Source organism: Poecile atricapillus, chromosome W (assembly GCF_030490865.1).
Source record: "Poecile atricapillus isolate bPoeAtr1 chromosome W, bPoeAtr1.hap1, whole genome shotgun sequence".
Taxonomy (NCBI): Eukaryota; Metazoa; Chordata; class Aves; order Passeriformes; family Paridae; genus Poecile; species Poecile atricapillus.
Genome location: NC_081288.1, coordinates 18,047,534 through 18,072,662, shown reverse-complemented (window position 1 = coordinate 18,072,662; position 25,129 = coordinate 18,047,534). Strand labels below are relative to the sequence as shown.

Genomic DNA, 25,129 nt, shown 5'->3' with positions numbered 1-25,129 from the left:
AGTAGTCCGCAAATGTCTGGCCAACTCATGCAAAATCAGAACAAAGAGCTTGGCAAAGAGAGTCTACTTGTAGTTTACTTACATTAAAGCTCCACAGTATAAATTCCATAAATAACTGTTTTTAATCAGGAACCTCATGTAATGTGTTCTTTTGTGTACTTAGTTGAAATTATCCAGTAGTAATTAGCTAGATCAATAGCATAATGTTGGCCCTGCTTTACCATGTTGAATAGTGGATTTCATAAGGACAATATTTCAATTATGTGACAAACTTTATAGTGTGTCTAGACTGGGTTTTAAACTGAACATAATTTCACTTGACTTAGAATGACTGTATTTAGAATAATTTATGGGACCACTTCTGAATTCCTATTTGAGAAACTTCAGTATTGCTAAATGACTTTATGTTGTGCAAACAACCCAGTTACTGTAAGCAACATGTAAATATTGAAAGACATATAATTTTGTTTTATTTTTATGACTTGACCTTTTGTTCAGTATATTTTTTCCCTCCTGAGTTGTTTATATTTGTGGATTGGAGTGAAAACTTTTGGAGTTTTTACTTGAAAAGTTGGCTTTGCAACCTTACCGCCCCCTCCCAGTGATAAATGTTTTAAACTTAATTATTTCAGAAAGCTACCGTTCCACTAGATTTCTGAAAAACTGTAGTTTGCATGTTGTTAAAATTTAGATTATTTGTTCCTAGCACAGAATACAAATCTGTTTGCTTTTTATTCTTTCAGGAGCAGGATTTTTACTTATATGCGTATTTAAAAACAGTCTCAGAATCATTCATACGTATGTATTGAGTTTCACAATCTGTCATTGCAGGCTGGATTCACGCTGTGCTCACATCTCAGGATTGTATGGCTTTTGGAGGAAACTTTTTGCACAACCTCAACATTGGCATGCAGCTCAGGTTAGTCTCAGCTCTTGCTGTACTTGTTCCCCAGTAAGTAGGATATTCTTTTCATAGAGATTCTTCTTCATGCGCCTAACCAGGATTAAATTGGTACAGGCTCTCTAACAGATAATAGTGGCATTTTCAGTTAGAATGTATCAAGCACATTCTCTTATTTTACTTCTGCAAAGTTTGTTTCAATAGCAAAATGAAGGCTGTGCAAGAATTTAAGTGACTAAAAGGAGGAAAAAAAAGAAAATTCTACTTTGGAGATTAGTATAAGTGAGTAAAAGAAAACTAAGCAAGCCCAGGTGTGCGACACTGAGTTGAAATGAGCATCCTCAAGTCAGCATTGCTCTAAGGGCAGCTGTATTTAGTTTTTGTCCAAGATGTAGAGCTGTCTTCTAAACATATTGTTTTTATTTATTACAGTGGAATCCCGATAAAATTCCATCTGTTAAAAGATCACACATTGGGTTTGTATCCTAGTTTTATGAAGTCCAACTTTATTCTTAGAAGTGCCGCAGTCAAACTTGATAAGGTCAGAGCCTGAATGAGACCAGAGTTCAATCTTGTCTGTGGTCTTGTTGGGGTTTAACTATGTGGTACTTGACTTCTTTTATTTATCATGGCCATGGTTATTTTATTTCATTTTATTTTGGACATTGTGTCAATTTGAATGATTACATAGTTGAATAATGAATTTCATAATTAAAACATTCATGTTTTGTAATATTTGCATTTATTCAGGTGTTATGAAATGGAGAAGAGGCTTAAAACCCCGGATCTTTTCAAATTTCCTTTCTTTGAAGCCATCTGTTGGTTTGTGGCCAAAAACTTACTGGAAACATTGAAAGGTAATGCTTGTTTTGTTTTAAGAGATTCACATGTATCTGCTTTTAGAATTCTTTTTCTCTTATGTGATAATGGACCATAGCATCAGTTTTGTTTTTTTCTCCCAGGCTTCTTTCATATCTTTTAAGATCTTTAAATATCTTTTGATAGTCTTTGGGCAAATAGTTAATGAAATGATCCCACTAACTTGTATCTATGGGTTTCTTCGTGGTGGCTTCACAGCCAAACAAGAAAATTTTCTTGTACTTCTGCAATTTTCTGTGACCTTTCCAGTCACAGTGCCTGTTGTCCTCTGCTCCTGGTTTTGAAAGGAAAGATGTCTTTGAGGGCTTTTGTAGGAAAGATGCATCAGTTCCTATGAGCTGTGTTAAATCTCTTATATTAGTGCTTTTCCAAGAGGTGTCTCAACAACCTCCACTTCTTAACAGCTGCTGTTCTTTTCCAAACTTCCTCATCTACTCCTTAATTACCGTATTTGTACCCATCTATATTTGAGAGGGTGCCTATCTGACTTCACCTTCTTTTCCTCAAGTATCTTGCCCTCTGCTTGCTCTATTTGATCTTAATAATATGATCTATTTCGAAAGATAGAAGTCAACCTTCAGGGGAGGCTACTGAATTCAACTTCTGTTTTGGAAGAACAGAATCCCATGTAACCTTTTCTGATGTGGAAACAGTACAAGTTATTGAAAATTATTTCATCTCCTTTCAGCAAATTAAAGCACTGAACAACCGTTGATTCCTAAATGAGCATTTAAAGTCTCGGGGTGACCCTAGAGCAACTCAGAAATCTTACCAAACAGAACAAACTTGCAGAAAACTTTTCCTTCCAGAAAGAGTATTTTTATCTTCAAAGCTTGCTTTGGTTTGTCTCATTCATGCATATTTAATGTTTACAAACTTGTCAGGAGCCATAGGGGCTGTGTTCCTGCTGGAAAAGCAGTGGAACATGTATGTTTCTGTAAGATCTAGGTAACTATAAACAGTGTCTGTTCACCCCACTCTTCCCTCTCCCCTTTTTGTCATGTGACTCCTTGGGAGCCTCTTGTGGGCTTGTCTCATGTTATGTTTAATCTTTAGTTTAGCAGATGTTTTTGTCACTGAACAACACTATGACCTACAAACATCATAAAAAATAAAAATGGATGTTTCCATGGCTAGGGTGAAGTTTACATTGGATTTTGGCATCAAGACTCACATGAATTAGGTGTTTGCTAGTCAGAATCCATAATTTTATGAGTAAAGGATGATGCCAATTTGGTTTTGTGGGGTAATGGTGATGTCCAACTATTAGCAGTACTTCTTATGACATTCAGGTCAGTAAGCAAAATCAACACAGCATGTCTTTCTGCTTCTCAATATAAAATATATATAATAAATAATATTAATATAAAATGGTAACAGGGTCACAAACATTTTGGTTTTGACTTTCTGTTAGCAGAAAGTGTTTCATGATAAGTATTATTGCATTCACCTAAATATTTTTCTTAATTCTTGGGGTTTCAAAATAGGCAATGTGTGCTGTTGTCAATGTATGCTGTACCCATTAATTTGAATTACTTTAAGTTCATGCAGTTGTTTCTATTGCATCTAAAAAATTCAGCCTGTGGTACTCCATTTTATTCTTAAAATTTTATAAACTGAGTCAGCTAATGGCCAGGGAGATTTCTGCTGCCATTACCTCTCATACCCTTTAACAAGTAGAAGGCCTCTGAGAGAAGAGCAGCTGTTTATTCACAGAACCTTCATTTTTTTGCCAGCTTCCTAATACATTATCCATAAGAATAGTGTTTCATTAGTGTATTCTTTAAAGGGACTAAAATGAGCCTAATGGTTCTAGTGTTGATCCACTTGCTATTGACAAGTGGAAATATTTGTCAGGAACATGAGGAGAGGTTTTAATCTGCTTTTGGCTGGTTATGGAGGATTTGTCTTTTCCCTTCTTTTTTTACCCCCTTTATTCATGCTTTATCATGAAGCAAAAGACAGAATGAAAAAGAATTGCAATCAGTTGGGAACACCAGCTTCCCTAAGAAGAGAAGCTTCTGAAACAGAGTGGTTTCCACCCCCTGTCCCTTTGATTTTGGGAGTAAAAATGATGTAAACCGTGTGAGGGAGGACTGTGATAATTGGAAGAGTGACAAAAAAGTGTTTGGGAAGTAGAAATATGCTAGTGTGAGCCATTTGCATATGTATGGAGATAAGCAATGCAAATTCTAATTTAGAGATACATCCCACATCCTGCTGGTCTTCTTTGACTAAAATATTTCTCAATGAAATAGAAGTGATTTCTTTCTTCAAATATGTTATTTTTTGTTCTGTATTTTAGATCTGGGTTCTTTTTCCCTAAATGACCTTTAGGATGTTGTAAACAAACCCTAATTCATACAAGCACAAGTTAAAAAAAAAAAAAGGTTTTATGTAGAATCACTTAAGGGTTGGATTTGTTTTTAACATGGTCATTCTTGTTACAGTATGCACATAAAAGCAGGATGCCATGTTTCATTTGCATGCACAATTTTTCCTTTACTGTGCTGTTGCACAATGGCAACTTTATTGGCTGAAAGGTAGGTATCATTCTATTGTTTTCTGTCTTGAAGTGTTTCTAAATTGGTTTCTGTATCCTTTTTAGAACTGAGGGAAGATGGTTTCCAGCCTCCAGGTTATTTAGTGCAAGGAGTGAAGGCTTTACTTACTGCTTTAAAATTATGGATGAAAAAGGAAGTAAGTATTAGTGATTTTGTTTGCTATTTTGGTGAGCTCTGTTTTGATTTAGAACTAAGTAAAGGTTTATGCCCTTTTAAAGTTCAAGATTATTTTTATCTGTTAATGAGTACTGAAAAAGCCTATTGAAAGTACATACTGCTGATTTGGGGAAGAATCATAATGACAATTTCATATTCCGTGATGCTAATAAAGTCTATTAGACCATTTAATAAGTTCAAGTATTGTACCTGATTGAAGTAGAATCTTTCTTTACCTCAGGATGGCGTAAGAATGCCAGAGGACAAGGTGATAAGGTGGGGCTTTTTCTAAGAAGTGTGTTTATATAGGCAATTAATCCTAGTCTGAGGCAGTGGAGGGATGAAATGCCATGGTGTTTAGCATTTTCCATTCATGTTGGTGGTGTGGAAAGCATATTTCAGCTACACCTTCTAAAGAGTCAGTTTAGATTCAGATTGAGGAATATTAACTTCAGTTGGATACTGTCTTTGCTCAGCACTGATTGACCCTTGTAAAACCATAAGTGTGCCATCAGGGCTGGCTTTCCTGGTGCTCTTCTGTCCAGGAAAGCTTTTTTGTTTCGGCACAGAATGGGGTCTGGTCTAACTCCCTGTGTTTTTTCATGTGCCTATGCTTATAAGCCCTATTGGAACCAGTGCTCCTGGGAAGTGCTGTTCACTGACAGGCAGTTTGCTTCTGACTGAGGGTATTAATTGTAGTTTGTTGCTGCCTGTGATACTGCCTTGTTGCAAGCCAAACTTGAACTGACTCTGTGGGAGCTCTCTGCTCTTTCTGCCCACAAATTCTTCTTGTAGGAGAACTATTATGCAACATGTATGATAATTGCATAATGCTGCATCCAACAGGATGAGCTCTGTGGAAGTGAACATGAGGTACAAATGCAGAAGTGTTTTACGTGTGGAATGTGCTGGGCTCCAGCCTGTGTAGCATTACCAATCCCAGATGAAGCTCTGCCAGCCTTCGGAGTTGGTTCTCCAGTGTCTCTTGTTCTCTGCTGTTCTGGATGAGTGCTAGTTAGCAAGCAATGTCACAGTGTTTACAGGATGTTGGGCCTAAGCTGTTAAACCATGTGGGAACCCAACCCATCTCTGCATCTGTGGCATGGATAAATAAGCAAGCCAAGTGATCAGGCTATTGACCTGAGATCAAACATAGCCTATATAAATCCTTACTTTGATTTGAAATTGCATCCAAATTCCTTTTTTCTAGATTGCCACTGTGTAGTATTGTAGCATTTGTGTTCTGTCTAGTAAGTCATTAAGTATTTTGGAATGTGGAATGTGATATGTTTTCTGCTTCTCTGTGGAAGAAAAATCAATTGCACTTGCTGCATTCTGAACGCTTATTAATGAGACCTATGGGTATTCCCAAACCACTGGATGAACAGACAGCCATTGTGAGTGAAGTGCAGAGCATCAGTGATTTAGCCACAGTGTTGTCTGCATCCCACCAGCTATCATGTTTCATACCTTGCGTCCATTTTCTTCATTGCATTTCATTGCATACTTTTCTGGCTCCTGCTTCATCCTTGAGCCAGTCTTGCTTTGCAGCAGACCACGTGTGTGATAGGTTTGGAATTGTAGGTAGGTGAGGGCAGGAATAGCTTTGTACATTGCTGATGATCTGTTCATGCTGAGGATTTCAGACAGTTCCTGAAAAATGGCAAATATGTTCTGCTCAAATGAGAACCTCTCTCGTGAGCTTTCACATTTGTGTCATGGAGTATGTCTTTTCAACATAGGTGAATTATCCTAGAGGATTGTTTTGTGCCATTTTCTAGAGAATTTCAAACATCTTTTTCTGAGAGAGGGAAGTAGGAAGGATTGAATGGTCCTAAAGTGACCAATAACTTGATGGAAAAAGTATACAGTTTAGTGACAGGGCTGCTGTTTTCTCCAGGGTGAATGTGTAGAGGTATGATACATTCAAAGAATGAACAATGGGAAATAATAGCAGCTGATTTAATCCTCCCTGTGGAATTAGGGGCACTGAAATGAATAATCATATCATGATTATATGTTGGTGTTGTGTTTTTTTGGGAGGGGAAGAAAGCATTTGTTTTAATGACTGAGAGGAAGCCAGGTTCAATGAAATGCACATAAAGTACTGAATTGCTTCTAGCAATCATTTTGCTGCCGAATCTCATTTTAGAAATGTGGGTAGCTGAAAGTGTTTGGGATATTTTTCCATTGAAATAGTTGGTTACAGGAATTCATGTCAGTCATCTAGCCTGTGTGTTACATGATATTTTATCTGTTTAATTCTAACTAAAAGTGTTCTGAGGGACATTTAAACCACATATGAAATATTTTGCTAAATCTAACTGTAGAGTATTTGGACTTCTACTGTGTGTGTGTGTGTGTATGAAATCTGTCTCTGATATGGTTTCATAGGGTTAAAGGGAACATAAACTCTTACAGCTTTCTACATTTTTTATAAGGAATAGGTTTTTTTCCTGAGTTGCATTCTCCAACCTATTAGATCTTAAATAAGCTAAGAAGGTAATTTTTAAGAACTGGATGTCAGGAAGATGTCTAAAAAATCTGAATCTTGGTTACTCATGATTATTCTTGATTTGCTCTTGAGATTGAATTTTCATCAGGGTGAAATACCCTTTGTCTTAAGGTATTTTTAAAGTTACGACTCTAATGAATGTTGGAAATATTGCTCTATACTGACCATGGTAAAGGGAAAGAAAGTGATTACTGCAATGAGGGTAAAAAAAATAAGTGATCATCAGTATGGCTTTGTGTCATCTCTTCTTTGGATTCTTGGAGACATTGAGGGATATGTGGTGACTACTAAAGCTTGGACTGGAAGCTACTGTGTGTGTATATTAGTCGTGGCAGTTTACTGTCATTCTGTCATTACAGAAATGAATCTGGGTTTTCTTTTACTTCTATTGTTTTCCCATGTAGTTTTTTTTGTATTTCATATTATTTCTGCTTTTATCTGGGGGCAAAAAAATCCCAAACTGAGTATCTTTTCTTCCCCCTTTGCATACAGCTTGTAACAGAACATGCCTTTGAAATTCCAGACAACATTAGGCCTGGGCATCTCATCAAAGAGCTTTCTAAAGTGATTCGTTCTGTAGAGGTAAGAACAGAGGCCACCCTAAGTAAGCCTTCAGAAAATAAACTTTGAATCAGGGAACTCCATCGTAGTTATGCTTCTGATTTACCATATTCACCTTTTTATTTATTTACCATTCATTTAATAATAGAACATCAAGAGGAAAACTGTTTGGAATACTAAACTATGGGTATTTCAGATAAGGAAAATGGATAGTGAGTGCTTTATGTATTTTTTAAAAATTAAAACTAAATTTTTTTTTAGATTTTAATGGTGAAATTATTTGTAGGTTAGTTTTTCTAAAATGTAGCTACTTATGGCTACTTAATTATTGTTAATGTGTTTTTAAAGACTTTCATTTGATAGTCTGTGCATATTTCATTCTGCTATCTACTTGTTAGTTCGGGTCCAGTTGTCATCATTTTGCTCACTCTTCTGTTTGTGGCTGTGTGTTATATAGTCAGTGGGGGAGGGTTGCTTTTTTTTTTTTTTGCTTTTTTTTTTTTTTTTTTTTGCTTTCCCGTACCAGTGTTTTATTCCTTTATTCTTCAGTGATTATTGATTCTTGAAAAATTCTCACATCTCCATGTGAAGAGAATGGATCTGAGGGGATGTGATCTGTTGTGTACAATACATGTCTACCCTGTGCTACCTTCCTGAATAAAACTGTGTTTTGGTGGCACTGGTCTTGTGGAACAGCATAAAAGCCTTAAATGAGAAAGAGGTGCAGTAGAACTAAACTTAAATCCAAGTGAAACATGTAGTTATTTCTCTAAAACATCTAACAATTTTCCTTATAATTTACATTTAATTAGATGAATAAGAAGCAGCACTTAAATATGTGGATTTATTCCTCTGAGACTATTCTGAAAAGTGCTTTTAATTACAGGAGGAAAACAGCAAATTAGTTAAAACTCAGGGAATTCTTGGTGTGTCTCCAACTTCACGATCTTCACATGAAACAGCTTCCCCTCACCACTCCAGACGAAGGGTGAGGAAGCTGCGAGACCATGCTACCAAAACTCCTTCTAATCTGGACATCCTGGAACTCCACACTAGGGAGGTACTGAAAAGGCTTGAGATGTCACCATGGGAAGAGGCAAGTATCAACTTATGTGTAAGGAAAAACAAAACCAGAGCAGTTTCCTGATCTCTGTTGAAAAGAAAATGGTTTTAAGATGTGTAAGAATACAGACTAGAACTCTTCGTCATATGAGATATGGATAGATTGTTTCAGAGTGTATGTCAAATGTAAATTGCTTTGAGCTAAGGAAGTTCTGCTTAAGTCAAGTTACTTTCCATTACTGATGTTTCGCTGCCCTTTAAATCAGTTCTGAGGTTCTAATATCAGGGAGCACATACCCAATCTAGCAGCTGCTGTAGCAGTTCCAAGCCCAGCTTCTGGCTTGCCTGAGTCTACTGATATTTCTCCAAAGGAAACATTAAAGGAGTATTATAGGAAAGTTGTATTTATTTCAGGTGCTTCAGGAGAGTATAGATGATTCAGGGAGAAGGCATAGTTGTGAGTTCTTTATGTCCAAACCTGTTTTGTCTGAGCTTTTTTCAGTTGATTATGGAGGTGGTAGCCATCCTAGTAGTGTATTTAATCTTTTATGGAGTGCAGAAAACCAATTAAGTTTATAGGAATAAATAATAATAAAATTGCTTTTACTTCTTTAGGATATCACAAACTCAAAACTGAATGGGAGGTTTAACAAGCCCTTCCAGCCCTCTTCTACAGTACCTGAATGGAGAACAAAAGACAATGATCTTCGCCTTCTGCTGTCAAATGGAAGAATAATTAGGTATAAAGGATTGCTTGTGGATGCTTTTTCCTGGTCATTATGGTCTGGAGTATGCTAATTGTTAATATTTCTATTTCTAGAGCTCTTAAGTTCTTAGCAGTAAGAGGCACATTAGGAATACAGAAGGAATGTCTGTGTCTGCTGTCCCCTAGTGGAGCCGCAGTTAGGGAGTGAAGAAGAAGGGATTCTTTGCATATTCCTTTGTTACAGCATGTCAGTCCTTACTCAGTGGGGTCTGTACTGAAGGGAATGCTTCAAAGTAGAAAAAGTTGTTTTGTATCCACCTTTGAGAGTTGTTCTCATTACAAGTACTCTGGTGTTAAACTTTGTATCTTTATGGAAATGACATTGCATAGGAAGTAAATTCAGAATGAAAAGATGAGCATAAGAGAATGTGTTTTACCTTGAGAGTGTATTGTAACTAATGAAAGGAAAACAATTGCTTCAGGTTTTTAAGAATAAAAACTGACTTTTTTTTTTTTTTCCTTGTGAGAAGAGATGAGAGACGTCCATTTACAGATCGAAGTCTTTACACAGCGGACAGTGAAGATGAAGATGACAGGACAAGGTCGAAAAAGACAGCTGTTAAGGTAGAAGACCAGCCCTCAGGGTTTGAAGGAGAAGGGAATGCAGATGCCCAGAAGCCACTGAACAGTAAGATTTTCTCCAAGTCATATCAGTTGATTTTGATGGTCTCAGTGAGGGTGTAGCATTTGTAATATTTCAGTCAGACTAACTTAAGTATAAAGAGGATAAAGAAATAAATCAGAGGAGTAATATTAGAAGTTACACAAAACATTTCTTAAATATTATCTGTCTACTGAAGAAACTAAGAGGATAGAGATGAAAAGTAAAACTTGCCTTTTATGTTAGTGTGTGAATGCTGTTATGCTATTGAATGCTATGTACAGCATTTTTCACAGTGGAGATTTAATTGATGTTCTGGATGAGTATTTGTTATTCTGGATCTGCTTCATAATGTCAGAATTATGATTTTGTTTTTAAAACTAAAATACACCTCATTGTGAAAAGCTCATCCCATCAATTCACTGTAGTTTCAATTCACTGAAAGATGTAGCTAATCTTAAAAAACTACTGAAAGATGTAGCTAATTTTAAAATTGTCTTATATTTTACTTTTCCTGTTCATTTTGACAATTTCATAGTTGATCATACAGTTTTATATGCTTTACTAATGAATTGCTTTTTTTATACAAGTGATAAGACATAATTTCACATAAATAAAATCTTATGCATTCAACCTTTGTAATCTGCAAGGTTTGGAAAGAATTTAGGTAACCTGTAAAACACTTCAACTCCACTTTCCAGTGCTTTAAACCACCCTTCACTAGGAGGTAATCTTTTTTGGTCTTTTGGTAGCCTCAGGCCCTCCTGCCAAATATTCAGCAGTGTTGATCACACAATGTATTAGTAAAGTAAAAATATTGAATGCCTGTTGCCCATGCCTATTTTATCTGTGTGCAGTGAGAATTAGTCCTTGACATAGCTGTTCAGCTCTCTGCTTAATTGTAAGTCACATCCTTTCACATAGAGCTTAAAAGGGCTCAGAAGGTGTGCACTAAGAAACTGAAGTCAGCACTTAAAAGATGGTAAGACTCCTCTGGAGACTTACAGTTCCCTGAGTTTCCTGTACAGCAGTCCATAACATTTGACTCTGCTGTCAGCCTGAAAAAAATATTTAATTATTTTCATTAAGAAAGCAAGCTAAAATCCCTCTTGACTCTGCTTCCAGGTGTCACAGAGGACAGTATGAAAAAACCTGCACATGAAAGAAGTCTCTCTTGGGTATTCTTGAAACAGGGCAAGCAGTTTGTTGAGTGAAGGCTTACTGTAGTGGTTTTGCACTTCCAAAATTAAACTAAGTAAATCAAACTAAATTTTGCACTTGAATCAAAGATTAAATCATACAGAGAAATGGTAACTTTTCTTCAAAATTATTGCTCTTATTTGATACAGAATGAGTATGTCAGTGAATATACAAATGTAGTAAATGTACTTAGAATTAGAAGTGAATGTTGAGATTGTTCTTCCAAAAATTGAGCACTCAGGACTATTGCTGATATTTTTAATTGAATCTTGAGTGTCTTCAGACTTCCCTGTTACCTATGTGTGATTATTTTACCTTAACTGAGACTCTAGAGAGAGAGGGGAAAGACATTGTCTGCAGAGAATTCCAGAAGAGGAATTACCTGTTCCTGTAACAGCTGCCAATTTGCATTTTTCTTATTGGGATTGAGGCCAAGAGGAATGTCCACAGACAGATGCCTTTAAACAGATCAAGCTCTGTTGAGCTTTGTGTGCCAAGATCCTGGTTTTAAATGGTGACCTAGTATTAGCAGAGGGACAAAGTTCAAGTGCTGTCCTTAATTGAGCAAGGTAATTTGTGTGGATGAAGATGATTTGAGATTTTTCTTAATTCACAGTGTCTTAGACTGATCTCACAGATAATGACTACTCTCATTCACCCCATTTTGGGAATATTTCTCTTTGTCTTTGGAGGCATACAGAGACATTTATTTTCTTGGAAAAGATAGTAGTCTAAAGGAAAATTCTTTTGTTCTCTAAAATTATGTTTTCTGTATTGTTCCTGCTGTTTCTTATCCTAGAATCTTAATTGCTTTTTTGAAATGAGCCAAAGGCATGAGTTATTGTCAGAAATCCCTTGGGTTGTGTTGAGCTGCAGTAATTAAAAATATTAATTTTATTGTTATATGTTGAGCATTACTTTATATAGCTTCATTTCCTATGCAGTGGTGTTGGTCATTTAATGTGCTTGGATATTGCTCGTGGTTCTTTCTAATACTGTCTTAGGTTTAGTTAGTCTTCTCTAGCTGTTCAATTTACTCGCTTTCTGATGAGAAGTCTCTTTTAGCTTTCTTCTGCTGCTGAAAGTGATTATCACTGTGCAGTGTTTAGAAATCAGTAGTATCCCTTGAAGTATATTTATTACCTAATTGTGATCTTTGCCACAGTCTTCAATAGGAGCAAACCTCAACTAGAATTGCAATGTATACATAGTTACAGGTACATCTCTTATTATTGCATAATTATAGTTAGGAAGAATTGTGTTCTTTTATATGGTTTCATATAAAACTATGCTGAAAACAAACCAACATTTCAATTTTACTTGTCTTCAATCTAGTGATTATTTCTGATTTGTGCAGCTTTTCTTTCAGCATTGTTTCATATGGAACTATAAATACTTTAAAAAATTATATTCCTTTCTTTAGACCCTATTTTCTTGACACACAGTCATAATTTTTTTACCCTATTTTGCTTTTCTCTGAAAAACTAGTGCTACTTGAACTGCACATTGTCATCTTTAATGAATTTGTACTTAATCAAGATTTTTGCTGCAGCCTTGACACAGGTATACATACTGCTCCCTGGCCTTGAGCCTTGGAATCCAAAGACTTAGAAATGTGTTTCCTGCTTGTCATTCTTTGGGACAAATGCAGACTTTTAAGGGTATGTGCTGGTGAGAGCTGATCTGACTCCAGCCTGTACAAAAAAGCAGAAACTGCCCAAGGTTCCCTTTCTGGAGTGGGTGCTCTGTGGAAGAAAGAAACATAAACTCCTGCTACACCTGACTTCTCTTCCTGTCTTCATCAGCTCAATTGTTTCAGGAGGCTATTGGTCAGCAGTAGACAACTCATTGTTGTCCTAAGCAAACTTGTGAACCAGATCATTGTGTGCATTTGCCTTTGTTTACAGACTGTTAAAACCAAAATGTGTTTCTTGGGTTTTGCTTCAAAAAATAATTACTAAATTTTAATGTAGTAGATGTTGTGTCTTATATTTTAATTCTTCTCTCTGCAGTGTTCTTTGAAAGTGTGAAATCAGAACTCAGGAATGGATCCTCAGAGTACTCTGATATTTCTGATTCAGAAGAATCTGAGCCTGATTGCACTACACAGGTACCTCTAGAAAAAAGTCTCAGAAATTAATAAAGCAATTAAATATAATTTTGCTCATGTACATCAGATTTATCTGGTCAAAGTTTGTGTTAAAGCGGCATAACAAAGTATTTAATTCTTGTTCTTTAATTATTGTTGAGATTAATATCTCAACCAATATCCTGCTTCATTCTTCATTTATTCTAGTGCTGAGAAAAAAGATAAGATATGCTATCTTGCCAAATTTTATCTTCTTTGTCATTGAGGTGGGGTTGGCAGAGGATGAGCCCTGTTCTGGAATAAGCAAAGTCTGAGAAAAGTCAGATCCTAGTTGCTTTATTATTTCTTTGATAACAAGTCTAAATTTCATCATTCGAATTATGTGTACCTACTATACAGTTTCATTTTAGAGCATAGTTAATAGGAAACAATCTTACAGGTGTAGTTTTATAAACAACCTGAAGTGGCTAAATCCTATTCAGGGATTTTAGACTATTGGAAATAGATGGGAATCCTCTGTTTGAGGGTCTAGATTGTGGTCATTGCTTCAGAATTAATGAAGTATGAATGCATTTATGTACATATGCATATATGTATAGATATTTACAAATATTTTTTAATACAAATTTTAAAATTATGACATGTGTATGTGTCTATAAATACTTCAGTTATTTTTTCATTTGCAAATTGGATTTGTCCTTAGTAATTAAAATTTTTATTAGTTAGTGGTAAGGTGAAGTGATTACTTCACATTTTTGTTTCATGCTTCTGGAAGGCTAATGCCTTGGTCTTTCTTTCAATTGTCAGCCTATTATATGATTTTACAAGAAGTCTTCAAATTCCTGCTTTTCCATGCTGGTCAAGGTTTTATTTTGTTACTTGCTGTCTTTCATCATTACCTAATCTAGATGTTGGAGTAAGTGATAGGAATCTTCATGGTGTGGTATCTTCTGGTTTCCTAAACTGCATTGCCAGCAACTTTGGCTCAGAAGGTTTCCTTTTCTAATGCACAGAATCAGTAGTTACTCAGAAGTGATGTATTTCATCTTTGGAGGAGAATACAGCCAATTTTGTATGACTTTGTAAATGAGTGAATGTTTTATATTTATGCTATACTTACTCTCTTCTTTCCATGTTCTCCTACTTTTTAATTTCTAATAGTATCTAATGGAATAACTTTTCTGCATGTTGAAATTTGTCTTTTGTATACATATATGTAATAACATATCCAAAATTAATTCTCTCACTAGCACCTGGAAATCCTTTAAATTTTTTTTATTGTACTGAAGAGGATCTTAACAAAATATACCTTTATTACTAACACTGAATCATGGTTATAATTAAGGGTCAAAGTTTAGGAAGCTGCTCATGTGAATGAAACTATTGTATAAATATACCTCTTAGTGATAAAATGCACTTCATTCCAGTTCTGGTTTTGATGGTGGGGATAATGCTGTGTCAGTCTTTAAGGATTATCACTCCTCCATGTTCTGATCTTCTGTTTTCAAAACCTCTGTTGAGTGTCACATATATGCCTTATCTTGAAAAAAAAAATTGTGATGTTCTCTGTACTTGTTGAAAATAGATTAGTCTGAATTACCAAGATGGAACATATGTACTGTAGCCCTTGCTTCCTGTAAAGGCATATTGAGTCACATATGGTTGCTCCACCTTTGAGAAACTCCTGCCCATACAAGCTGTAATCTCAGCAGGAGCTGAAAAGCCCTTTCATTCATGAAATGAGGCTGTGCCTCTGTAAGAGTGGCAACAGCTGTTGTGTCTCTGTTCTCGTTGTCTTCTGGATTTACCTGAGAGCATCTGTCATTCATCAGAGATGGTGCTGTTGAAAGTTATATTTGGTGAGAGCAGGAACCAGAAGCAGTTTTCTGAGGCAGAATGTGTCCTATAATATATAATAGGCATCAATTTCTCTGCTGCTTGAAACCATACTACCGTAATTTTTTTTTTCCGTATTTTGAATATTGAAGATAAGAATAATTCTCTCATTCAAGAGAAGGCAGGGATCTGTGTATGGTGTAATATGTGTGGTGCTTTGTGAAAAATGGATTTTGGAGATACTTTCTGTATTGTGGAACATGTACTTATCAGTATTACAAAATTTGAACGTTTAGCATCTCAGACACTATATTCAGATTAACTGCATTCTGGATACTGTAAATACAAAAAAGTTGGACCTTGAAGCTTTTGAACTCTTCACTTAGCATAACTTAAGGTAGAGTCTCCACTTAGGAGGTCTGCTGACCATTTTGCATACTATTTCCTCTTGTTTCAGCAGAAGGATTCCTCCACAGAGGAGTCAGAAAGCTCAGGTGATGAAGAGAAGCAGGAAGTAACATCAAATTTCAAAGAGGAATCTAAGGTCACAAGAGATCTTTGTCAAAATACCCAGAAGCCATCCAGAAATGAAACTCCCAGTAAAAAGTAAGTACATTGTGGGAATTTTTTATAAACTGTTTGATCTTGTAGCATATATTTATGGTTCTACTTTATAGCAATGTAAATTCAGTCCTTCAAAGGGCTCTGTTTTGAACTGCTTACTACTCTCTTGACTTTCCTAGGGAATGTCCTACCTCGACAAGTACAGAAGAAGAAGCTATTCAGGGCATGCTTTCTATGGCAGGATTGCACTATACTACATGTTTACCAGGTCATACTCAAAGCACAGACTGCACAAATAAAAGAACCTCTCTTCAGGAACACAGAAGCTACCCCAGGAGTCGGCATAAAGACAGACAGCCATCTCAGAGCCACAAAACCATAGAATGTGGTAAGTATCTCAACTAAGGACACTGCTGCTCTCTGCATTTGGACACAGTGCTCAGAATAATCAATTAAAGTTACATTTTTAGATATGTAGTTATTAGATTAGTAGCTTTGAAATAAATCAGATGGACAATCAGGTGTATTCTGTGGTTTTGCTTTGTTGGTGGGTTTTTTTCTATAAAAACTGAAAATGAGCAAACTTAGCTTGTCATCAGAATACCCCTTCTAAATATTTCCATCTTAAAGTTTTGTGACATTCTTACAAGAATGGGAAACTTGTGGCTAGATTGAACGTATTAAAATTTGAGCTTGTTGAACTTCATTTTAGGTAGGTCTGTGAAGGAGGAGGAAGGAGACTTGGGAACTTCATCATGGACTAGACACCTGAATGAAGCTTCGAGGATTACCCCTCAGGTAAAGCAATGATTACAACATATTGAGCACATTTTGATAGGAGAAGAGATCATGAAATTGTAAGTACAGAAGGCATGGTGGATGGGTCTTTACACACTATGTGTGCGACAGATACTTCTGGTTCTGGTAACTGGGTTATTTTTGTCATGCATTTTTTCACTGTTATTTCAGTCAGGTTTTTTGCTTTCAAATTCTTTTCTCTCATAGTACCTAATACAAAGGTGTTCAGGGTAGTATCTTGAAAAATAAAAAATACTGCATTAAAAATGTGTGAATTTATATTTATTCTAACTGGGAAAGCACTTTGTTGTTTATTCATTGTTATTCCCAGCCAGAACATCAGAACAAGTGAACATGTTGATAGTATGTATAGTAAAGATACTTGCCTAGGAAATTGGTACTGCTAAACTGATAGCTTTCAACAGCTGGCAAGTAGGAATATTTTTGTTTTTTGGTGTCCAGATGGACTCCAGCAAGGAATAAAGGGTTGTGTCTTATACTCTGAACTTTTTAAATATTTCTGAACTTGTCTGTATTAGAAGTATTAGAATAATTAATTAACTAGAACAACTGAAATTGAAAAGATTACAGCCATTAAATAGCACTGTTTTTAACTCCATGCTTTGTAGTGTTTGCTTTGTAAGAATATCTGACTACATGGTACTCCTTTACAATCTGTAATTCCCAATTTAGGATTTATTCTTTCATTAGCTGAATATTGAAAACAAATGACCAATTAAAGCAGTAAGTGATAGCGGTATGGCTTGTTATAGTGGCTGGTTTAATCAAGAGCAATTGCATTTGTTTTGGACACTGCAAACTGAAAAGGAAAGGTAGAGGAGTTGAGCATGTTAGTATGTGTACTTAAACTGCAGCATTGCCCTTAGGTTCATATGGAAAAGCTTGCACAGTGACAATGTTGTTTGTATGTTATCTTTAAGAGGTATCCTAAAAGAAACAATGGACTCATAAAATGGTCAGATACTGGTGGAACTGAAATATCTGTTTCAAAGACACGGTTGTATAATTGGAAAAATTGGAGTGAACCTGTAGCCAGAAGCTACTAACTTGTACATCTTTCTTCTCATTTCTGTACTAGGATGCAAATAAGACTCAAAAATATATCAAGAAGGAGGGTTCATCAGAAGCCAGTCTTAAGGTTCAGGATAACAGAAGCATAGTCCACAGCAACAGCTTGAGTTTTCAGCATGGCAAATACACACGAGACTCCAGCCTGATGCAAGCAGAATGTCAGCTGAGTGATGGCAGCCTTAGCCCTGACAGGCCCTATGGTGAAACATCCTTGTCTGTACCACTGCACCCAACAAAGAGGCCAGCATCAAATCCACCCCCTATCAGCAACCAGGCAACAAAAGGTAGTGCTTATCTCCATCCCCTTGCCAAAGTGGGCCAGGGGAGGGAAGTAAAAGACTAAATGCAGAAACTGAGTGAAGGACAGGATTAGACCTTGAGGGGAAATACCAAGTGAGCATGCTGTGGTGGAGAGTCAAATTCTGGTACAGAATATGGGGAGGAATTAAGAAAGATCTAACTGGCCTGGATCAGATTTGCATGTTGCAATGAAGGTTTAGAAACTCTTTACACTTTAGAAATAGTCTGATGAGCATATTATGTAGGTTTTAGTTTCTGGTTTATATTCTATAATTTACTCAAGGGAATAACTTGAGTAAAATTCAGCAAGCTCAGTTTAAGTTCTCCCCTACTACACCCACTGCCCTTCATAGACTGGAAATATTTGTAAATAATATACTCATTTTATTTATGATAATTCTAGCCAGAGTTTAGAGAAAACAGTTCCTGGGGGTGTTTTTTTTTTAGTTATTCTGGTTCCCTATTTGTTTTTCAAACTGATTCTGGTGAAAATGTTGCCTTCTTCAGCTTGAAAGCTGGGTTTCACCATTGCTCTCCAATGATTAAAATTCATTCTGAAATTCCTGATTGAAGTACTTGCTTGGGTTTTTCAGGCAAACGTCCAAAGAAAGGAATGGCAACTGCTAAACAGCGCCTTGGGAAGATCCTGAAGCTGAACCGGAATGGCCATGCACGCTTCTTTGTTTAATGTAGCTGCTACTTCTACTACTGCTGTCTTTCCTACACAGACCAGTATTGAGGGCAACAGAGCCTGGAGCTGCTGTTACTCCTCTGCTTGAAGCAGACTTGCATGTACCATAGAAAACACTGCCTGATGAACAAAAGAAAGAAAGAAAAAGAGAAAAGAAAAAAAAAAGAAAAAATAAAAAAAAACAAAACACACAAAAAAACCCAACCCAATGCTGCATTTTCACTGTGCCACACCTGCTCAGCAATAACCATACGGGAACGGGGAAATCTTCAGAGAGACATGGACTGTGAGAAATAGTCTCTCATCAGGGCTTGATTATCATTTGTTGCTGGTAGTTTCTGACCTAAATTAATGAGGGGAAGATGATGAAGGTGGTTTATCAATAATTTATTTCTGATAGATTTTTCACAACTTTAAAATTCATTTAAGAAACTATTTATTTGGAAGACTTTTTCTGTGGGGGGGTTATTAATTTAGATTTAATAATGTGAAAGTTTTAAATTGTTTTGATAATGTGTGTTTGGTGCAGTGGAGAGCCACATTAATTGTGATTAGTCTGGACTCCTAAATTTGGTATTCAGGTTATAGTCTTAAATAGGGATGAGATGCATTATTAATTATTTTTTAAATTAAGGCATAAGGAATCTTTTTATTTTTTCCTGCTTTTTGTAAGCTGTTGGCTGGGCTTCTGTTGACTTGCAAGTTGCTTATTCTCTGCCAGCTTGATTATTTTTTGACTTGTCCTTTTTAATATCAGATTTATTTATTTAATGGACTAGAAGAGACTCCTAAAGAATAATTTTCTTATGTCAGTCCAGTAGCTAACTTGTTTTAAACTCCACCTCTTTCCTCCAAATCTGAGTACATATTTTCCTCCTGATGATCTGTCTGTGATGGTTTTCTTCTATAAAAAGACTCCCTGAAACTGTATTTGTTGAAGTTATTTAAGAGTTGGTACAAAGGAGGAAGATCCAATATATCTTTTGGAGGAACGGGGACATCAGTTACGATAAATGTTTCTTCAGAACAGTTGCTCTCAAATAACTCGTAAGATACTCATTGCAGTCATAAGATTTGGCATTTTACTTAATGTAGCATGGAAGAAGCATTGAAGTGTTGTTATTGTATGTTAAACACATTTTACTGAAGAGTCATGAAAGCAGGAGAACGTGTTGCTTTCAAAGCTGGGCGAGACAGCAAATTAAAAGTCTTAACTGGTCCATATATATATAAGCATTTAAGTAGCTTACTGGTATCAGAATGATTGTTTGCGTCAGGCTTCATACAGAACTGATAGCAAATGCCAATTCTGAATTATTGTAAATAATTTTGATTTAAAATTTGTATTTTTCTGTAATATAAAATTAAATATTTAACTTTTGACGGACGGGGATGAAGGCAGAAAGGGGAATACTTTTACTTGATTCTGGAAAAAGGGCATTTTGCAGGGTCCAGCCAAATGTAAACATTAATATGCTAGTGACAACAATATTGTTGGTTGAGTTTTTTTTTGTTGTTTGTTTGTTTGTTTGGTTTTTTTATTTGTAAGAGTAAAAATACCCCTGCATAGCTGTCTAAGACATCAAATTGATTTTAATTTTCCACACCAATTTTTCCTTCCTCCATATCCTATACTGGAATAATATTCTCATGTAGTTTGGAAACAAAGTCAGTTTTATTTTCAGAATATTTGTGCAAAGTTATTTTTATTTAGGCTAGATTATGAATGCCTCTAGAAATTTGTGGAAATAGTTCTGATGTCAGGTGTCCTTTATTGCTGCAGGGTTGGAACCAATTACCATTGTTACCCTGTTTCTAAATGGAGAAACATCAAAATATAGTGCCACTGCAAAAAAGTCAGGTAGCCTTCATAGCTTTACTTTATCTGGAGCTTGAAAATTATAGTTTAGGAGTGTTTTTTGCAGCCCTACTTTTACATTATGACAACATGACTTGTTTTGTGACTTGTATGGATGAATTTTTGAACTTTTTTTGTTTGTTGATTAATGTTTCACAAAAGCAAGTTTTTAGTATTTTTAATTTTTTTTTTAATTTAACGCAAGTTATCAACCTTTAGAATATTGGGAATGGAGGTAGTCAAGGATTTCTAAAAAGTAGAAGATAAGCTAAGAAGTATTCTACAGGTGCTGAAAATGACTATAAGGACTTGCTGTTCTCAGGTGCTATGTTTTCTAGATGGAAATAGTTAAAAGAGACTATATTAACTCTCTTCTAATATGTTCTCACCAAAGTAAGTCAAAGAAATAAACTATATTGTCAATATTAGTTAAAATTATATACCCATATAAATTTTCTCTTCATTTAAACTGGAGCAAATGGTTTAATGCCTGCCAGGCTGTGGAAACTGTTTTAGCTTTAGCATATTGAACCAGACTGTTTCCTTCCTGCTGGCTGTACAATTTCTAATGATAGAAAATTCCAGTTTAGGGCAGCAGTCAAGATTCAGAGCAGAATAAAGTATGAGTTCTCTCTCCTTAAAGAGAGATTTTTGTCTGAAGTAAAAGTATACCAGAATAGAATCTGGAGTAAGGAATTTTAAAATACAGAGTATGCTTCCTTATACATGTGATTGGTTTATAGAAAGTCCCTTTTCTGACCATCCACGCTATTTATCTGTATCTTACTGTTGAAACATAGATATGGCTGGACCCATATATATTATTTCTTCTTGGTTTTATCCTTTCTTTTACTCTAATTTTCTACCTTTTTTTTTTCCAAGTGGCTCTCCACTGTCATGAATTTATGTAGTAGTCTCTTCACAGACTGTCAACAGGCAGAGGTTCATTCCCATTTTCTTCAAATATCCATGCTTCCAGCAGAAGTTAAATCTGATGTTCCAACTCAGAAATAAGTAATTCAAAAGAAATTGCCATGTTGAGCAGTATTAAAAAAAAATAGGAAAACAACAAAGGGGAAAAAATAAATCCCCTGGTAGCTCATGAAGAGGATGTGGTGACCTCACTTGTTTTGTGTACTTGTATGTAGAGATGTATTTATTGTGTTCTAGCTGAAATCACTTCTGCACCAATCTTTCTGTAGATGGACTGAACCTTGTGTTGTTGTAGTGGAGAGAAAAAGCCCAATTTTTTTTCTTGCTGTCTCACTTGGGGTGGAAGAGGGAGGGAGTAGGGGAACACTGGCTGGACAACAGCAAATTACGCCTGCTATGGTAACTTGTTTTCAAGGATAATCTTTTTTGAAAAGTCAGAGAACTCACATTTGGCATAAAACTCAATTTTTATTTTTTTTTTCTAGGCAGAACAATAGGAAACGAAATATTGTAGGGGTTTTCCCACTCTCTTAAGTTCTCACGTTCCTACAATTGCAAGAAAAAGAAACAAATATGAAAATGGAAAGACCACCTAGAAACTATATCAAAGACTCTTCCAGCAACTTTCCCTTTTCTTCTCCTACTGTACTTGCTAATAAACCCTGGCTACAGGGTAGCCTTTGTTGACCTCTGAGGTAGATTACCTATGCAACCTATAATACTCTCCATGAATTAATTCTTAAAGAGAATTGTGGAAGGGTTAGATGTTGAGAGTTAAAATTGTTGCTTTCTGATCACATGGGGGGTTTTGAGTATTTTTATTTTTTAATTATTTTTTGGTGGTTGAAGTGTTTACCTTTGGTAGAGATGTAAGAGAACACAGTGTCATGATCACATTTTAGATGCTTCAGCTTTCCCTGGGCTTTGCTCTAAGGTGTAAGCTACCTTCACTTACAAGACCATAAAGTTGCAAGTGTTGAAAATTCTTGCAGGATTTCAAAGCCAGAGCTGGTTAGAATCTCACCTACCCCCTTTTGCGGTGGAGACTGAGCAGAGCTGAAACTAGAATGACCCAGTGCCCTCTTTAGGCTCCACATGCCCACCTGTCCCTTCACACTCCCACCAGGACCCCCAAGCCTTGTGTCTTTCCAGAATGTCATTCACATAATACTTCCAGACCATTAAAAGCTGTTTGTAGCTGTGGGGCTGAGGGAGCCCAGCACTACTTTTTGACAGAAGAAATATAAATGGAACCAAGGGCCTTACTGTTTATCATTAAACAAGATGAAAAGCTGCAACATCCATTTTTCCAAAAAAGAAACCCAACAAAACAAACCACCCTGGTAACCCTCTTTGTGGGAGAGTATGAATGATAAGTCATGCAGTGGATGGGAAATGAAAGTAGCACTGATAAGGAGATGCATTCTTCATAGGCTGCATTTCTATTTGGAAAAGAAAGGACTTTTTCTACTTTTAATATAAATTAAGCCATAAGAATTTCATGCTGTGGGAAGGGAATGAAAGGGATCACTTTAAGAGATTATATTGATATGTATTGTCACTTCTGCTGGGAAATGTCTATTGCTGCCAATGCTTTGGTGAATCTTTTTTTTTTTTTAAAAAAACATGGAATTTGAAAAAAAAATGGGGCTAGTTCTTGGCTATATTTACTAGTTTTGTAGTAATGTTTTGCTGGCCCATTTGTCTTCCCCCCTTTTCTACTCTCATAGTCTAATTTCTGTCTTTCCTTCTTAATGTTTCTCAAAATACTAGCTTGTCTGCTCAGTAGGGGTCGGTGTATGTGTGTCTTCCTTTTTACAGAAACGCACTACTGTGTTAAGTATTGGCTGGGAAATGGGATGCTGCAGCTTTAAGAGCATTTTTTCAATTCATAACAGTATTTCCCATCCTCTTTTGCCTGCAGGCAGGGAAAGTGTATGTACAGTATTTATTTTGTTTTGATTTTACTTTAAATTTGTAAGTTTCTATAAGTAGTTCACATTGACTATTCTAGGGGAGGACAAGTGGCTTTGTTTAAATTTGTATTTGATATTCATAGTTTCCACTTTCTGTACTTTAAAATACTGAAATTAAAAAATTGTATGCTTATGTTTTGATTTTAGCACTCGAAAGTGTTTAATTTCTTCAGACTTCTGCTCATTTACTTCAGTGTAAATACAGTAAAATGTACAGAATATCATCAGGAGAGAAATGCTTTTGTAGGTCCAATCTCTGTACCCTTTGCTTGACACATTTTAAAGAAGAAATTTTGTGGAGAAATGTGAGGAAATATTCTCATACCATTTTTTTTAAACATTTTTTCAAAGTGCAAATTTCATTTCAATCCAAGTATATTATGTGGCAACTAAATGCATTTTGTGAAGATGTGTGTATTCTTTTTGAATCCTAATCTAAAAAGGAGATGGAAGTGTTTGTGATTCATCGTATTATCAGATCTAGATCTGTAAGAAGGGTGTCAAATGGTATTTTTGTATTCTTGCTCTTGGCTTTTGTTCAGGTTTGTCTCACACTACTGATGGCGGACTCAGCTCTTGATTTGTTGGTTGTTTTGTTTTTTTTCTTTTTCCTTGAAGCATGTGCAGTTTCTGGAAGAGCTTTCTCTTTCACACTTACATATGCTTAGCCATACTTGCTTTGGTCCTGGAGGACTTCCCTGCTGATTTTTCCCTCCAGACATCATCATCATCTGTTTTGCAGCTGCCTGTGCTCCCTATTCTGACTCCTGTGGTAGTGCAGTGTTTGCATGTGGGTGCTTTCCTAGGGGGTGATGCCAGCATTGCTGCCCCACCCTGCAGCTTGGTGTGAAGCCTTCTCCTCTGGCCCACTGGCCTGCTGCAGTGCAGTCATTCATGGGAGCCCAAGAGAAATGAATGATGCACCAATGGCATTGGAAGAATCAGCTGGCAAAAGAGTTTGATATCAGCATCCTGTTCAGGTTTGCTTCTTAGCCTGGCTTCTAGTTTACAGAGAATTTATGGTTGACTATAATGACTTGAAGATCTGTTCATTGACTTAATTGTGCCAGGTGCTTTCCAGGAAAAGAGCAAGAATACTGACCTCATCAAATCGTGTACTGCTTAATGGAACAGTTAAAAACCCATGACAAACTGGGAAGTTTTGTGGCCTAAAGTTTAAAGCATGATAGTGCTGCAGATTTGGGGAGCAAAAACTTCTGTGCTGTTTCAAAAACAAATTTTATTTGAGTGGAGGGAAAAATCATGAGTCAAGTACAGAGGTTGATGATGAAATATTTTTGCATCCAGATATCTGTTCCCGTTGTACTTTGACACACGTTTACATCTTTTCAATTAATGTGTTAAAACTGATTTTAAAATTTGTTAGCCCAAGATTTGCCAAAGATCTGAAAGAGCTGTTTGTCTGTCAGAGCAACTGCATTTTTTGAAAGGGTCTTAATCACTGTGATTGAAGAGCAATGCTACAACCTATGCATTTCCATCAGACACTCATCTGGATTTGTCACACTCAGCTCATTGCACACAGTAATGTTTTGGTCTTAAAGTGATAGACTTAAGAGAGCTCCTCAGTGGGCCACAACTACAAGTTTCATACTCACATAAAAACCTACACAAGCAACTTTACTGTTTGCCCTTTTGGATTTTTGCCAGCTACACAGAGGTTTTTTTTTCTCTCAGCTGTTTAGTGGATGACAGGATAATACACTGGAAAACTTGTGAAATATCTCAAGTGCTGCTTTAAATGCTACTGGATAGCCTTCAGCAGC

The 25,129-nt window shown here is 36.1% G+C and overlaps 1 protein-coding gene across 1 annotated transcript in view; it reads left to right on the top strand.

The window, feature by feature from the left end:
- LOC131591580 (lysine-specific demethylase 7A-like) overlaps positions 1-23,483 on the top strand; it is a 61,788-nt gene extending 38,305 nt beyond the window's left edge. Inside the window, exons 8-20 of the mRNA XM_058862405.1 lie at positions 832-919; positions 1,652-1,758; positions 4,389-4,480; positions 7,508-7,597; positions 8,463-8,672; positions 9,254-9,378; positions 9,875-10,032; positions 13,218-13,315; positions 15,588-15,736; positions 15,874-16,082; positions 16,407-16,492; positions 17,592-17,868; positions 18,478-23,483. Coding sequence (XP_058718388.1) covers positions 832-919; positions 1,652-1,758; positions 4,389-4,480; positions 7,508-7,597; positions 8,463-8,672; positions 9,254-9,378; positions 9,875-10,032; positions 13,218-13,315; positions 15,588-15,736; positions 15,874-16,082; positions 16,407-16,492; positions 17,592-17,868; positions 18,478-18,572 — 1,784 coding nt within the window. The 3' untranslated portion in view covers positions 18,573-23,483. The remainder of the gene's footprint in view (positions 1-831; positions 920-1,651; positions 1,759-4,388; positions 4,481-7,507; positions 7,598-8,462; positions 8,673-9,253; positions 9,379-9,874; positions 10,033-13,217; positions 13,316-15,587; positions 15,737-15,873; positions 16,083-16,406; positions 16,493-17,591; positions 17,869-18,477) is intronic.
- Positions 23,484-25,129: the final 1,646 nt, after the last annotated feature.